At 42.2% G+C, this 15,973-nt stretch overlaps 2 protein-coding genes across 2 annotated transcripts; both read left to right on the top strand.

Annotated features, from left to right (window-relative positions):
- The first annotated feature begins 518 nt into the window (after window positions 1-518).
- LOC133625199 (growth-regulated alpha protein-like) lies at window positions 519-2,111 on the top strand. Its single transcript, XM_061993769.1, has 4 exons — window positions 519-663; window positions 793-919; window positions 992-1,075; window positions 1,479-2,111. The coding sequence occupies exons 1-4, from the start codon at window positions 594-596 to the stop codon at window positions 1,495-1,497; spliced, it is 300 nt and encodes a 99-aa protein (XP_061849753.1). The 5' UTR covers window positions 519-593; the 3' UTR covers window positions 1,498-2,111.
- Window positions 2,112-6,767: 4,656 nt separating this feature from the next.
- On the top strand, window positions 6,768-9,901 carry LOC104560909 (growth-regulated alpha protein). The gene is made up of 4 exons (XM_010206415.2): window positions 6,768-6,828; window positions 8,827-8,953; window positions 9,108-9,191; window positions 9,828-9,901. The coding sequence occupies exons 1-4, from the start codon at window positions 6,771-6,773 to the stop codon at window positions 9,850-9,852; spliced, it is 294 nt and encodes a 97-aa protein (XP_010204717.2). The 5' UTR covers window positions 6,768-6,770; the 3' UTR covers window positions 9,853-9,901.
- Window positions 9,902-15,973: the final 6,072 nt, after the last annotated feature.

Raw genomic sequence — 15,973 nt, 5'->3', positions numbered from 1 at the left:
TTGTATGCTGTTCAGATAACAACTAAATCCTCACTGAAACTACTGTGTTTTTAGTCAGGTGCTAAAATTAAATGATAACTTCTCCCTAGACAAAGGATTTTGTATCTCTGTTTCTACTCTCATCTTTCAGACTTACTGAAGTCAAGAAAATATGGGCTGCACTAAATTTAACTTCCAAATTTGTGTGTCTAAACAACAGTCTGTGCCTGTATGAACTTCCATGGTTGGCTCCCTGGCACTGCTGGGTTCCCAGCAAGTGGAGTAGGCTGAAGAGATGGATGGCCCGCTGAAGAGATGGATGGTCCACGGAATCGACCCCACAGCCAGCTCTCACATCTGGAAGCTACTGAGCCATACTGGGTCGTGTTGGGCTATGCCCTGCCGGCTCGAGCTGTGCCATGACCACTTGACGGTCACAGACAGGGAAGAGGGCAAGCAGGGGCCATCCGAGGATGTGCAGGGAGGAGAGAAAGATGTGTGACGCCATGTGAATCACGTTTCTCCTGCCCGACAGCTCCCGGTGAGGGATAAAAGCTCCAGCAGACAAGGGGCCGCACACTGCTCCCGCAGCACCTCCACCGCCAGCACCGGCCATGAGTCCGCACCTCCGCCTCCCCCTGCTCCTCCTCCTCCTCCTGGCCGCCGCCGCCGCTCGCTGCCGGGGTAAGCGCCTGCGGGTTCTGCCGGCGGGCTGAGCCGGGACACCCAGCCGTCTGCGGCCGGGGGCCGGCGGGGGTCGGGGCGGGCCGGGGGCCCCGCAGCCGGGGCTCAGGCGACGCGTCCCGCTGCCAGGGGCGCCGCTGGCCGGGGAGCTGCGTTGCCGCTGCGTGCGGGCCGTCTCCGACGTGATCCCGCCGCGACGCCTGGCCCGCCTGGAGCTCGTCGCCGAGGGGCCGCACTGCGCCGTGCCCGAGGTCATGTAAGTGCCCGGCCCCCTCCCGGCCCCAGGCCCGGGCCCGGCTCCAACCTCACTCCCTGCCTCGCCCCACAGAGCCACGACGAAGCAGGGACAGACGGTCTGCCTGAGCCCCTCCGCACCCTGGGTCAAGCTTCTCCTCGCCAAGCTCCTCAGCAGGTACCTGCCGGGACCAGGGGCTGGAGCCACTTCCCCCTGGGTCCGGGAAGAGGCGCCGCGCTGCTCGCTGGCGCGAGCCCTTTTGGGGACCAAGCTCAGCTCTTCAGTGGGTTTGAAACTAGTGTGGGTGTCACAGAAGTAACAAGCCACATTCTGCTGTGGATTTCTATGGGGAAGGCTGTTTAGTTATGCCACAGAGTTGCCAAAAAAGTGGTTTCTTTGCTGAAGAAAGAAAACCCTGTCGGTCAGGTAGAGTAGGCATCACAAATAAAAGGCAAATCATAGCAGGCCAGTGTGGTTCACCATCATCAACAGGCATCTTTTCCAGAAGATACGTCTCCTATATGGTACTTAAGGAAAGATTTCCTGACTGGCTTCATAATTTGAATTCTGCCTATTGCAGTTCACATAAGAAGCCCTGAGAGAAGAAACCTCTCCAAATGAAGCCACCTCTTTTTGCCAGAAGATACCGGGAAATGGATGCTGGAAGAACATAGTAGCCCGACTCTCTAGTTTTAATGAGTTTGTAGACCAGCTGCTCTATGTTTAGTTCCTTTAAGATTCTCCCCTCATATTTATTACTGCCAGTTCCTACATATGTGTTGACTCAGCTGAAGTGATACAGTGTGTGTAATAAGACAGTGTAGGCTTTACTAGGCACCTCTTGGCAACCTCAGCACCCCAACTGTTGTGCAAGCTCCTTCTCCCCAAACACTATTTGCCAAGTTCTTGTAAATAGCATTTACAAACATTTACATACTCTCTAAAAATAAGATGAGTCCATTGTGGAGATTTGTTTCTAACAAGATAATGTTGGGGTTGGTTGGTCGGTTTGTTCACATTTGTTTGTTGACAAACAAGTTCACACTTAATTATTTGGTATTTATACACAAGATGTAAAGGAACAGTAAATGTTCTGAAGAGGCTTAGATATTTTATGTCTACTTGTATGACATACTGTCATCACTCATATAGAATAAGTAATTTTCCTTATTCTGCTTTGGAAAAGTGTATTTATGAAAAAGGTGGATTTATCATGAAATAATAACATAATAAAAATATTCTCTCTTGAAAAAGGTAAAGGGTTTTTTGGTGAAGTCCGTGTTAAGGTGGACCTGTCTGTGTCGCTATGTCAATTTGGCTAGCTGGGAAACAGGGACACATAACCTCTGTTCATGCCCAGGGCTTCCTGGGCACACTTGAAGTCCCATTCTTGAAGTGCTGGGGACACTTTGTACTGAGCAAAGGTGCTTTTAGATTCAGAGGCATATTTTTTAAACTCTTCATTCGGAGCTGCTGATGTGAAGCGAGATTAACTGCAGGGTGGATGTACTGAATCCACATAAACCTCTGCAATCTTCAGGAACTTGTATTCTGTGTAACTTGAAGCAGGGCTGTTTGACGTGAAGTGTGTTTTGCTGGGGAGGTAGAAGCAGCAGTGTCTGCTGCAGTAAGAAACCATGACAGTTTACAACAGCAAATATGTTTCCAGAAAAATAAATCATTCAGGTCCTGGCTGTAACAAGGAGCCCTGACACATTTTATAGCAAAGGATCTCCGCCTCTGGATTCTTTTTTTGGTGCATGTTTCTAGTCAAAGCAGTATCATCATTTACTTGGTATACTATACTTGCTTAGTGACAAAATAATCCTTTGCTGTTTGCTCACTGAATTAATTAGAATTGTATCTGAAGGTATAACCACATCCTGGCCTTGCTGACACAGCTAAGAGTCAGGTGGTGCTCTCCTGTGACACCTGAAGACAACCAGCTCAACCTCCTAACGCAGCCTAACGTTGCTTTGAGAGAAATCATTGGAAAGCAAATTCAAACAAACAAGGCTTGTCCTTGTTCCTTACTTCTTTACCTAGCAAGTAACTGGATGTTACTTTTTTGAGTTTTGCAAACTTGATGTATAAAATAGCTTTTCTGCCTGTAATGCTGCAATTTTGAAGTCTAGTATTTGGGCTGTTATGGCTAGTAAAAAGTGTTACATCACTCAGAAGGAGAAAGGTTGGGTTTTGTTTTTTTTTACTGACACCATCTTCCTGATGTTGCTCTTGAAGGGAAAAGGTTTTACTGTATTAAAACTTAGCTAGGGAAAAGAATATTTTTTGTCTGACTGATCCATCAGAGGAGTGCAGATATTTAGAATAGTAAAGGGATAAAAAGATGTCAGAGAAAAACAACAAATCAAATTGTGCAACTTTGGAAATATTAAAGAGAAAATAAATTAGGGGAGAGAGTAAGCTGGATAAAGCTACATGCCAAAAACCAACAGGGAATGGGAGGGATTACACACATATATGTATAGAATTGAATAAATAAAGCATCTGTCAAAGGGTGGATTTTACTTTAAAACAACTATATATACATAGACGTACACACACACACACAAACACACACATCTACTTAGATCAACTGCATATTCTTAAACCACAAAATGAAGGGGAAAGGCTGTAGATGAGGAGTTCCTGGACTTCATTAAGGCCTACCCCTTACTCCCATTGGGTGGTAGTGCTATGGGCAGCCCATTCCAGTGCTACCAGAGCTCCACAGATAGACACGCTGGCCAACTTGCTGCTTCTGCACAGGCCACAAGGAAGAACAATGACAAATGACCTGAGCCCTCTTCTGTCTCACCTCTAGTCACACCACATTGGGCTGCAGAAGTCTCTTGCCAGTCCCAGAATTTATGCTCTGTCTTGCACTGTAGTTGTTGTCCTTGAAAGACAAGCTTGAGATCATAAATTTTCAGCTGGTGGTAACAAGTCAATTGGGCTGCAGATCACAGAATCTCAAGAGTTGGAAAGGACCTTGAAAGATAATCTAGTCCAAGCCCCCTGCCAGAGCAGGTCCTCCTAGAGTAGGTCACACAGGAACTCATCCAGGTGGGTTTTGAATGTCTCCAGAGAAGGAGACTCCACAGTCCATCTGGGCAGCCCGTTCCAGTGCTCCATCACCCTCACAGTGAAGTTTTTCTTTATGCTTCTTTGGAACCTTTTATGTTCCAGCTTTTACCCATTGCCCCTTGTCCTATCATTGGACATCACTGAGAACAACCTGGCTCCATTCTCCTGACACCAGCCCTTTACATATTTGTAAACATTAATGAGGTCACCCCTCAGTCTCCTCCAAACTAAAGAGCCCCAGCTCCCTCAGCCTTTCATCATAAGGGAGATGCTCCACTCCAGCATCTTGGTGGCCCTGTGCTGAACTCTCTCCAGCTCCCTGAAATTCGTCAACTGAGGGGCCCTGAACTGGACACAATGTTCTAGATGTGGTCTCAGGAGGGCAGAGTAGAGGGAGAGGAGAACCTCTCTTGACCTACTCTACCATACCACTTCTAATGCACCCCAGGATGCCATTGGCCTTCTTGGCCATAAGGGCACATTGCTGGCTCATGCTCATCCTGCTGTGCACCAGGACTCACAGGTCTCTTTCCCCTACACTACCCTCTAAGAGTCCATTCCCCAACCTCTACTGGTACATGGGGTATTCCCAGATGTAAGACTCTACACTTGTCCTTGATGCAGGTTCCTCCACTGATTACAAAAATGCAAGTATTACAGTGTCACAGAAGTGTTCAGATACAGTAGAGCAGCCCTGCAGTTGACACCTGATGAGAATGCAAAAATATGTGCCTTCATGTTACTGACAGAGGACTGAAGTTTGCTGCAATATAAATTAACATATAGACCAAAGCAAGAAGTCATTTTGCAGAAAATGTCAGCAATTTCTCAGACATATATACAGATAAACTAAGACCAAGTCTGTTATCCCAGTCCTTGAAGTAACCAATGATACTTTTCTGCTGTGAGCTATTAACTTCGCAAGCCCCTAAGATTTTCCATTGCTTTATGAGATAACCTCTGTTGTGGAAATAATTTTAGAACTGTAGAGTGACATGCTTTACTGGTTTTGAAAGGAAATACTTTTCTAAGTACATATCTTAGAAAAAAATTGGTCTTACTTGTACTTTGGAATTAAAAAATATTGTAATTAGCTACTTCTTAGTATTTTTGCCTGTTTTTTCAGCCATTTTCTAAAATTGCCAATGTTTTAGTTATTTCATTGAATGACGGATTTCACAGTATGCAAACACACACACCACTCACAACAAAGCAAAACATTGACTGGGTAGAATTGAGTGCCTCAATTTCAGGAATCCTTTCTGAATACAATGTTTTAGGTATATCTAAATCATCAGTAACTCGTTACAAGTGAAGGCAGGGCTAGACTGAGATCAAAAGCAGTGTGCAATGTGCAGGTCTGGTCGTAGGCCAGGAGACACTGACCAGCAGAGTGGCAAATGTATGCTTTCTGGTAGTATATCTCTGAATTTTCCTCTCAGGAGAAATATCTAGAAAGGAGTGGGAAAAAGAGATCTGAAAAAAAGACCTGTTTTCAATAAGGTTAAATGCAAGAGCGTAGTAACAGGCAGCCTCCTTGAAAGTCTGAAGGGGTTTGCAAGAAGGAATTAAATTGTCCTTGACTGAGAAGAGCACAGTAAAACCAAAGAGGGTTAAGGGCACAGAAAGGAGCATGAGGAGGTGGTGGCTGTTCCTGGGATTTCCACAGCTGGTGTATTGGGTTTATTATGTGTGTGTGTTTGTTGCATAAGTAACTCAAATCTTCATTAAACAAAATCATGAACCACATTATTAGTTCTTTTTAAAGGAATAGGAGCTGAAATGACACAGTATAGAAAAAACTATTTCACTGTGAGGGTGAGGGAGCCCTGGCACAGGCTGCCCAGAGGGGTTGTGGAGTCTCCTTCCTTGGAGGTCTTCAAGACCCACCTGGACATGTTCCTATGTGACCTGATCTAGGTGAACCTGCTTCTGCAGGAGGGTTGGACTAGATGATCTCTAAAGGTCCCTTCCAACCCCTACCATTCTATGATTCTATGATAAGTGCTTTGTAAAACACCACCTAATATTCAGGTGTTGAAAAGTCAAACCTTCTTTAAATCTTTTTTATTATTATTATTATTATACAGTATGAATAAATGCAAGAGGTCAGGAGCTGTTCTCTGGACATCAGAGCACATGGCATGACATGTCTTTTCCATACAGCTGAAGTCTCTTTCCTTACAGATAAATGTGTGCTCAGAAACAGGACGAGTTCCTGACATGTCCTGGCTGATGAATTTGTTGGATGTTTTAAGGGACAGCAGATAAATATATACAAAAGTATCTCTAAAGATCATTATCTTATAGTGATAACGATCCAACTTCCTAGCCAAATAACACAATCACTGAGATTTTTGCCAATGTTCTATTATTGAGTTGGTTCTGTCTTGCATTTCAGCACTGATATAAAATAAGCAAGTACTGAGCTGCAAATGATGATGACCAATGAAGCTTAAGATCTCTCTCACTGCTTTAACAAGCATAAGATTAGTCACTCTTAATATTTTACTGTTTTAATGGAATTAAGAAAGAATCTCAGCAAGCAGAGTGGCTCCTACTTACTGCTCTGATTCAAGTGTGTCAGTACAAGCTGTTTCATCTCATATTTTTCCACTACTTGTCCTGGTTGTGGCAAAATACATGAGCAAGAGTAATTCAATCTGTATGTACATGTCCATGAGAAACAACTCTTGGAGTGTAACAGTGTCAGCAGTCCCAAGTGGGTCTGAAGACACAGTGAAGTTTGTTTTCAGTTCACCATAAGAAGGCACAGAGAGCAGTCATGGATACCAAGACTGTAATCTCTCTCCTGATTCTGTCTTTTATGGGCAACTTTCCTGGTAAGAAAAATAAATTTATTTTCCTTTGAATTATAGTTCTTCTGCAAAATGATTTAGATAAACAGAATGTTTTCAAGGTGTGTAGGACTTCCGTACTCATACTATTTTTGAGGTAGTAGGTCAAGAAAAAAATATTCACGGATTCTGATGGTGGGAGTATTTTTTGTCTCATATTATCCTTCTGCTAGTGGAGATTCACTGACATTGGTGAACTTGTCCTTGAAATACTCTGAGAAAAATGAGATTGCAACCAGGGCCTCAGAAGTGCTAGCCTGCAATAACTGTGTGGCATGTTGCATCGTTATCACTTTTTGTGTTTTTATGATAACAAGCCTGAGATGAAAGTTTGGAATTTTCAACTTAGTTCTAATCAATCTGTTTATAATCAACGGACGTCTGCTAGAGCTCTTTCCTGAGAAGCATGGGGGTAATAAAATCCAAACTCTGCTGGGAAAGTCCAGAAAGTATTTTGTGGGCAGAAAGTATGCCAAATGTAGGGGTCTGGAATGCTTCCAAGCCTCAGTACCCTGTGGATACTTGTTCTTATTGTGTCCTGGCTTCACATTGTGATGACACACATGTGCAGTCTCGCTTGAGCCAGAACAGAGTTGGATGTAGCCAACCTGCAGGCTGGACAACTTGCTAAAAGGACGCCTGTATCATTACACATATCTGCAGTGAAGCCCTCGTACAGTCTCTGGGAATCTTATTTTCTTCTCTTGAGCCTGCAGATGGGATGCTGTTGCTCTGTTGCAATGCTTTGTGTTACCCAGTGCTTGACTTTCAAAAGCGTCTGTTTCTTCATTCTGTCAGGTAGGTAGGGAGGTGTCAGTCAGCCAAAAGATGAACCAGCAGATTCATCTGGGCAGAACATAAGTGAAGAAGGGAAACAGACGGTTGGTCACATCAAGATACAAGAACTAGCATGGGATGAGGTAGAGGGGTTTGCTGTTTGGTCTTAAGGGATGTCAAGACTACCCACAGTAAGAGAGGACTTATGAAATTACTGGGATTTCATCTCCTGCAGCTATACTCATTTGAGTAAGAGTGTCTGTGTGCCCCAAATCCATTTATCTGGAGCTGGTCTTTTCTTCTTGTTGATACAGCCCTCAGATTACTGAATCTCCTCTTTCAAATACACTCCACAGCTCAAACATCAGGAATATCAAGCTGAAGATGCAGTTTATCTCAGTAGGAAAAATGGACAAATGCAAGAGCTGTGATGTGCATTTCAACCTGTGATATCTGATTTGGAAACAGGAAGAAATTCCAGTGTCAGAGTGGAGCTGGGAAAGCCCTGGGCTTCATAGATAATTTCCATCACCACTCTGGTGCTCTGTGCTCAGTCCCTAAACTTGAGATAACATTTCTTTTGCTTCACTAGGGCAACATGGGTCTGGAAGCACTGTCAGGCAACAGCAAATTCAGTCCATGGAGTTGGGTGCTGTACAACATGTGGCATAATGTAATTAAAACTCATCCCAAAGCTTGTTAGTTTTCTTGCTTCTAGTACTTACCTAGAGGTGCTTCCTCAGAAGCCTCCACACCTTTCCTAGCATCTTGATTGAACTTCTAAGCTGAATATTTTCATTGCTTTTTCACACCAGGAATCAGCCTAGAATTTTATCCCAAATAGGTTTCACCTCCAGGCTGCATTCATGCGGAGTAGCCAGTCTGCCTCTTCAACTAGATTTTTCTTCCTCTTATAAGATAGGAGTCCCACACTTCCAGTAGGTCTTTATTGCACTTCATGTCGTGGGATGTCAAAATAATTTTAAGTAGTAATGGGAACTTATAAATTGTTACCTGTACAAAGTCTGCAAATCTCAAACGCCTTCTTCTTGCTCAGTGAAGATACTGCCTTAAAATCATGCACAGCAATTTATTAATACTTTGAGGCATTCATTTTTTATTGCTTCTGCTTTCTCTGATTATAATTTTCGATGTTAGTTTGGTTCAGTTGCAGACATTATCGGCTTCCCTTTCATTTTCTCACAGACATAATGCTGGCAGCAGAGCTGCGGTGTCATTGCATCCAGACTGTCAAAGGATTAATGTCACTGAAGCACCTGGCCAATGTAGAAATCATTCCTAAGGGCCCACACTGCAACATTGTGGAAATCATGTAAGTAAAGTCAGCAGGCAAGAGAAGTCAGCAGGCTTACAAATGCTGAAGAGTTGGTAGCCCTTAAGCTTACAATCTTTAGCCTTGTCTGCATCCTCCTCTGACCTCCTCAGGTGCCAGTATTAACTCAAGTGAAATATTCATTCCACTGCAGAGCAACACTGAAGAACAGCCAGCAAATCTGTTTAGATCCCCAGGCCAAATGGGTGAAGGTGATAATCAACAAGATTCTACACAGGTAACTGCCAGGATTACCTAGTAATTGAAATTATTCCATCAAAGGGTATATTTTCTCCAGTAAACAAACTCCATATTTTCTCCAGTGTGTACAAACTTCTCTGAGAGCCATTTGAGTAGTGCAGGGCTAGCATACAGGAGGACGAGATGTCATTGGTCTTTGGACAAGGCAGAAACAAGGCCTACCCGACATATGTCAGTAATTTTAAACAAACAGTTACATGTTTTACGTTTCAAACAAGTGTACTGATTGAGGGCTCCTCAGGGTTGTGTTCAGCTCCACATTGCCAAGGGCCATGTGTGGGTTTTCTGGAGTAACAGTCCTGGAAGCGCTTCCCTGTGTCCACGGTCTGCCCAAGAGAACAGACAGTCATGAAGATAAGCTTCTCCTGTATGTGTGGGTGGGTGCAGCTCCTCAGAAACAGATTACACACAGCAGCTCTCCAGGCAAATTTATTCTAGCATATTTTCAAGAGACATCCCCCTAGTGTGAATTAAACAAACATTCAACTGAAAAGACAGAAATCATTATTTTCTTTTCCACCAAAAGTGATTAACTTTTGCCTGGTTTCAACGTTTGCAAATTAACCTCACTGTTTTGTGACTGCAGTAATTAACTACAATATCTGTATTACAGTTCATCCAAGAAACGACATCAGTAAAGGAAACCAAGGCACCCCTGCAAGCAAGAGATAGCTGCACAGAAATGCCCTGAGTCTTTCAGTGTCTGTAGAGTTGGGTATTCATAATTTCACTGTAGCTTTTCCTATCCTCCCTGCCCTCCATGCACATACCATTCATCTGCAAAAGGAAACTGCTGGGCTCAATAGGCTGTCACAACACTAGCAGACTCTTGGATTTTATGGCAAAAATGTACAGGGTGTTTAACTGCCTTTAAAGCAATATCTAAACAAGCCCTGGCCCTGCTTTGCTCAGCTGGAAACATCTGCCCAGGTTTAGCAGCACCAAGGGCTTGGCATTTGCTGAACTGGTCCGTTACACCAAACCATCTCTAAGTGGTGATCAGAATGACTAGGAAGTACAGCTTGGTCTAGTTTAAGAGGGCTGTAGCTTTCTAAGTAAAGAAATATTAACCAAATGGGATTCTTACTGAAAGGATAAAAATAAATAAAAAGGAAAAGAAAGGGGGGAAAAGGAATTTCTTGGTATCAATAAAAACCTTGCTGAGAGGCAATAGGGTGTGAGGGTGACGAGGCACTGGAACAGGCTTCCCAGATGGGTTGTGGAGTCTCCTTCTCTGGGGACATTCAAAACCCACCTGGATAAGTTCCTGTGGGACCTACCCTAGGTGGTCCTACTCTGGCAGGGGGGTTGGACTAGATGAATTTCCGAGATCCCTTCCAGCCCTTGAGATTCTGTGATTCGTAATTTCACTGTTGAAAAACTGCTTTTTTGGTCTTATGCATATTAAATGTACCTCTAACCCTAGAAAAGCAGAGTCTCAGTAATTTTGTTTGTGTCGCAAAGACTCCTCCATAAACACGTTTTTGGAAGTCATCAATTCAGCCTTTCATAAATGAAAGTGAAGAAAATGTGTGTGTAATATCTGCAATGTTTTCAAACACGCTCAGAGTTTTGCCACCTGCAAACCACTGTTAGGGTTTGTTCATAGTGCACCAGAGGTTGAAAAGTAAACAAAAATTTACAATAAGTACATAATGACTGTAAATAATATTCTGAATTGCTGCATCTGTTTGTAGTAGAAAATAAACTAGATTTCAAAATCATTTTCAGTAACAACAGTTATGCTAAAATATGTTTCCTTTTCTCTTTAAATAACATCTTAGAATACTACCTTGTTTTCAAAAGTAAAAGCGCCCCTTGCCCACCTGAACACAAGCGTGTTTTTGTTTTTTATGTATGCAAGAGGTCATGACATCATCACTGAATGCTGGCACTGCTGGTCTCCAAATACATTTGAGAGGTGATGTCTCAGCTGTGGGGCATGAAAGGCTATTTAAGGACTACCTGAATACTTTGTAAGGGAAAGAACAAACCAAAGCAAACCAGATCTGCCATTAAGTTCTTACATTTCTAGATAACTGAAAAAGTATTTTAGGGAAGAAGAATTTTCTTCCATATATAGTGAAAAATATGTTGATCAAGCCAAATAATTGGAAATAAAACTGACAATCTTTTTATCCAGGTTAAAAATAAAAAAATATTTCTTTCTGTTTTAACTGAAGTAAGGTAGCTTTTTTGATTAGTTCATTTTGCCAAGAGCACACTCATACCAAGTTGGTACTGAGAGCAAATATGCACATTACAGTAGGAATTGATACTGAAAAATGTCTGATAAGTGCATTTTTGCTTGTTATGCTACAGGAAAAATTGCAATCTCACGTTCAGATTTTTGTCTCTGAAGACGGGCAGCGACTGCACTGACACATAAGATTAACACAACATAAATAATGAGGCACAGCGAAGTAATCTCCTTTCAAGCGTCTAGGAAACAAAAATGCACCTGCTAGACAAATGGCACTGGCCTCTCTGGGGCATCATCTTCAAAAGATTTAAGGCTCCCACCCTCACATATGTCATTGCAAATATTCTTGCAGAAAAATTATTCATCAAATACTTCTGGGTCTTCCAATTTCTTGTCTACCTTTCCCCAGCACTAATTCCACTTTCTTGAGGTTTTTCTGCTGTATAAATCAGTCTTTCCTTCCTTCCCCAATAATTCCAGTCATTGGGTGGTGGCACAGTCCAGGTTGGATGGGCCCTCAGAAGGGCCTTCTCATCCAAGCTTTTGTGGGCAAGGCAGCCTGGAGGAGAGCACCCGGCCAACTGCAGCTTGAAAGCCTCCAGGGATAGGGACTCCACCACATCACTGGGGAGTCTGTTCTTCCCCTCTGGGTAAGTGATGATGCCAAAAGGATCTTGCTCCAATTTCTAAGGACTGTTCCAACAGGTAAGCTGACAGAGATGTCTCTTTCACTTTCCTAGCACCGTGACTGACCACTCTCTGCTCTGTGCGATGAAACCTTTGTCCCAGCTACTTGCTGACACCTAACGGTGGCAAACATTGCACACCATGACATGGGCACCTGCCGGGAAAAGCAGGCAGGAGAAATGCCCGGAGCAGGAACTGGAGAGTGTGCAGTGCCCACACCACTGCACTCTCCACACCTTATGGGTGTCAACATTTTTTCAGCTTCCCACACCTCTTCCGTGTCTCACATGTTCAGACTCTAAACCTTGTAGATCTCCCCATCTCTTCAGCTTCCCATACCTTTTCTGCCTCTATAACTCACCACTCTCTCATACCTTTTCAGCTCCCACACCTCAGCCTCCCATAACTCTTCAGCCTCCTGCACCTCTTTGGCCTATCTCTGTAGGAAGCCCCTATAGTCCTTTTCAGCAGATTGATAACCTACTCCAATCTAAAAAAAAAAACCAGGCCAAAAATGAAGATAAGAGATGGCAGGTTCAACAGATACTAAAGAAACGTTTCCTTCTTACATCAAATAGTTAAACTGTGGGATTCTTTGCTACGCTATCTGTGGACATTAAATGCTTCCAGAAGTTCAGGCAGTGAGTAGACAATTTTATGATGGAAAATTCTTTAAGGCCGATTCAACACAAAGAGGCTGTCTTTGGCTTGTGAAGTAACTCAACTTGAAATTCCTAGCATCTGAAAAAATATCGAGGAAAAGTAATAGTGTAACATATCTTCTTATGTTTGCTCTTATTTGTTCCCAAGCATCCTTAATGGGCCATTGTGTTAGGATACACTGTATTCTATTCTGTGATCTGTAATGAGATGTGGCACAGCTGTTGTTATGCCTTTTTTTTTTTGTTCTAAGGCCCTGAAATGCCATGTTTCAGGGTACAAAATAAGGCTTCTGATAGCTTGCATTTTGTAAGCAGCTAAAGAAATGTCCTCTAAATGCCAAATTAAATGAAGGACGTAATAGAAAGAGCATTTTGTTTCGTAAAGTATGCTGAGTCAACCTTCCGATCCTCACGCTGCTGATTTCGTATCTTACATTGACCATAAGAATAGCAATGTCAGCATGAAAAAAAGGAAGCTATAATTTCCACTGCGGAAGGATGATCTAGAAACCTCACAGCATGATGAGGAAGAGTAACTGTAACCTTGAAAGGTTACACCACCCCTGTATATCAGAAACATGTTAGAAGTGGTGCAGAAACCCTGCTAAACTACAGAAAACACACCTGCTCTGAAACTTCTTCCACTGATGTCTTTGTTCCTAGAAGAATCACCCAATTATCACCAGAACTTCTTGTTCCTCTGAGAATTCTACAGCTGATGGCCTGTTGCTTTGTCCTCTCTTCCGAGGAGTCAGTGAAGCAGGCTTGCCCAAGGAAGATATATTCTGCTTGCAATAGTGGCAGGTGGGAGATACCTAATTTTGCATCCCTTTAAACGCAAAAAAGTTCAGGTGTTAGAAGCATCACAGGTAGACTTTCCTCTCTTTTCAGTCGATTTTGATTGTGATTGGATAAAACCGCTTTGTCTCTCTATGCAGTATTTTCACTGACCTGTATAAATGTTCTTCTCCATCTTTGGCAGGGGAAGAAATAAAAATCTTTCCTAAGAAGAAATCTTTTCAAGCAAAACACAGTAGCTGACTTTTTGTTGTTGTTTTGACTGCTGTTTTTTCTTCAAAAACAGTAAATTAGAATTTTCAGATAAAACAGAGAGAATTCTTCATGTGACTGCCCAATGTGATCAATTGACAACTGCAATAAAAAATTGCTCATTATTATGAATTCCAACATGGTATAGTAGTGCTATACTCAATCTTTCCTGAGAAGCTTTGCCCATCTTGACATGAGTACCTGCACAATCCTTCTTGAAGCATTTTCTTGATTCAGAGTTATAAAAAGCCAAGGATAAATTAGAAACAAATTGTCCTCATTCAGACAGTCACCATGTCAGTGTATCTTTTCCATCTGCACATTCTGAGTAATGTAATAATGTTGTCACTGTGATGAATCCAATGAAAACCAAGGCCAAGATATGAGATAATACTGGTGCTGAGTAAATTGGTGCAGTGAATGAAAACAATTAGCCACTTGTTAACACAGATGCCGAATGGTGCCAACAGAAAAACCTACATTAAATCACACTGCCAGCAGGGCTATTTAGGAGCCTGAAATACAGTATTATTCAGGTGCTCCCATGATTTTTTTACGGGATGGTAGCTGCAGAGTGTGAACTCTTCATGTCTTGTTCCTAATGCCAAGTTTTGTAAGACTGGCCACCGCAGTGAGCATTGCTGCAGGAGCATGCCAATGAGTACATAGCACCAGACTGAGATCACATTCAAATCAGACCAGCTGAAACAATGTGTTTTGTCAACTCATATACAAGGTGCTGCATCCTTATTATTGTTGCAATCTCTGACGTCTTTGGATATCTTGAGGTTTCAATAAGGTGAGTTGCTTTATGATTCTTCCTTAGTGCATTAAGGGATAAATTGTTTTATGAAAAACAGGAGTAAGTGGTTACTGGAAGATTTCTGCATTCAAAACATTTAGAGTGGTCACTGCAAAGGTTGTGAGTTATCAGAAGAGAAATTGTGTTGGCATTCTGAAATTGATCCAGTTAATGTCAATGAAAGTACCAATAATTCTGCAGTAAAAGCCCCTCCATAGGTCTTTAGGTTGAAACCCAATGGCAATTGTAGCCTTCTTACTTCCCTCCATAAGCTTCACATGAGTTTGCTAATTCTAGGGTGCTCTACTTCCCAGCTACATGTTAGTTCCCAGCTCAGATAATACACATTCCACAGAAAGAGTTGATACAAACAGTTTTGCAGAACAGCCAAAACAGAGATTAATGAGAGAAACTGATCCAAAGGGGGAAGCAACTTGACAAGTCCAGACTAAAAGGAAGCGAAAGAAGGATGAGGAAACAAAAAGGAAATCATGAAAATAATGAAATAATAAAGATTCCTTTGAGGGTGTGGAATATTCGTGCTCCTGTCTGCGCTGGCCTGACTCATTACAGCATTAGTTTTGTCACTCTAAATTATTACCCATGTCATCATATGTCAGAAGAAAATGTGCCATTCTGCTGCCAGATATAGGAAATTATGTGGGAAATACTGATTCCTTGCAAGGAAAACAATATGCTCATAAAAACTCACCTGTGAGGCTTGTGTCACACTAAATAGAAATAGCATACTTTATTGTTAAAAGAAAATGGTGAATACAAGTGTAATTCTTCAGTCTAATGCAAAGTCAAAATCAGAAAAGAAATGCAAATTTTTTTTAACCATTTTGAATACCAGCACTTGGAGTCTGAAACAGTAATTTCTGTCCAGTATTTCATTCTAAGCTGCAAGGAAACAAATGTCCATTGGTCAGCAAAATGACATTTCTTGGTAATAATATCTTTATTAGACTTATTTATAATGATAATACAGGTTCTTTTTTAGATCTTTTCCAACTCAAATGATGTTATGATTCTTTGTGGGAGAAATAAGTATATGGACCACAAAGCCTTCATCATACCAATTTTATATTTCCTTATCTATTGAAAACACCTAGGTTATCTAACTGTTCAGTAGAAGTTTGTATTTTTTGACAGAAAGCTCAGGATGCACTTCAAGAATACCACTCTCAAACCACTGTGTCCTGCAGGCCACATTTCACTCTGTCACCTTAACACGATGACAGATTTCCACATGGGTGTATGAGAAAACAAAATACTTTCCTTATCTTTAGAGCCTTCTTCAGTGAGGTATTGAGTCTCCACTCTTCAGGAGGTAAGGACCTATTATCACCCCC

This window comes from Colius striatus, chromosome 3, assembly GCF_028858725.1.
Source record: "Colius striatus isolate bColStr4 chromosome 3, bColStr4.1.hap1, whole genome shotgun sequence".
Classification (NCBI taxonomy): domain Eukaryota; kingdom Metazoa; phylum Chordata; class Aves; order Coliiformes; family Coliidae; genus Colius; species Colius striatus.
Note: the sequence above shows the minus strand (reverse complement) of the source record. Positions and strands in the feature narration are given on the sequence as shown.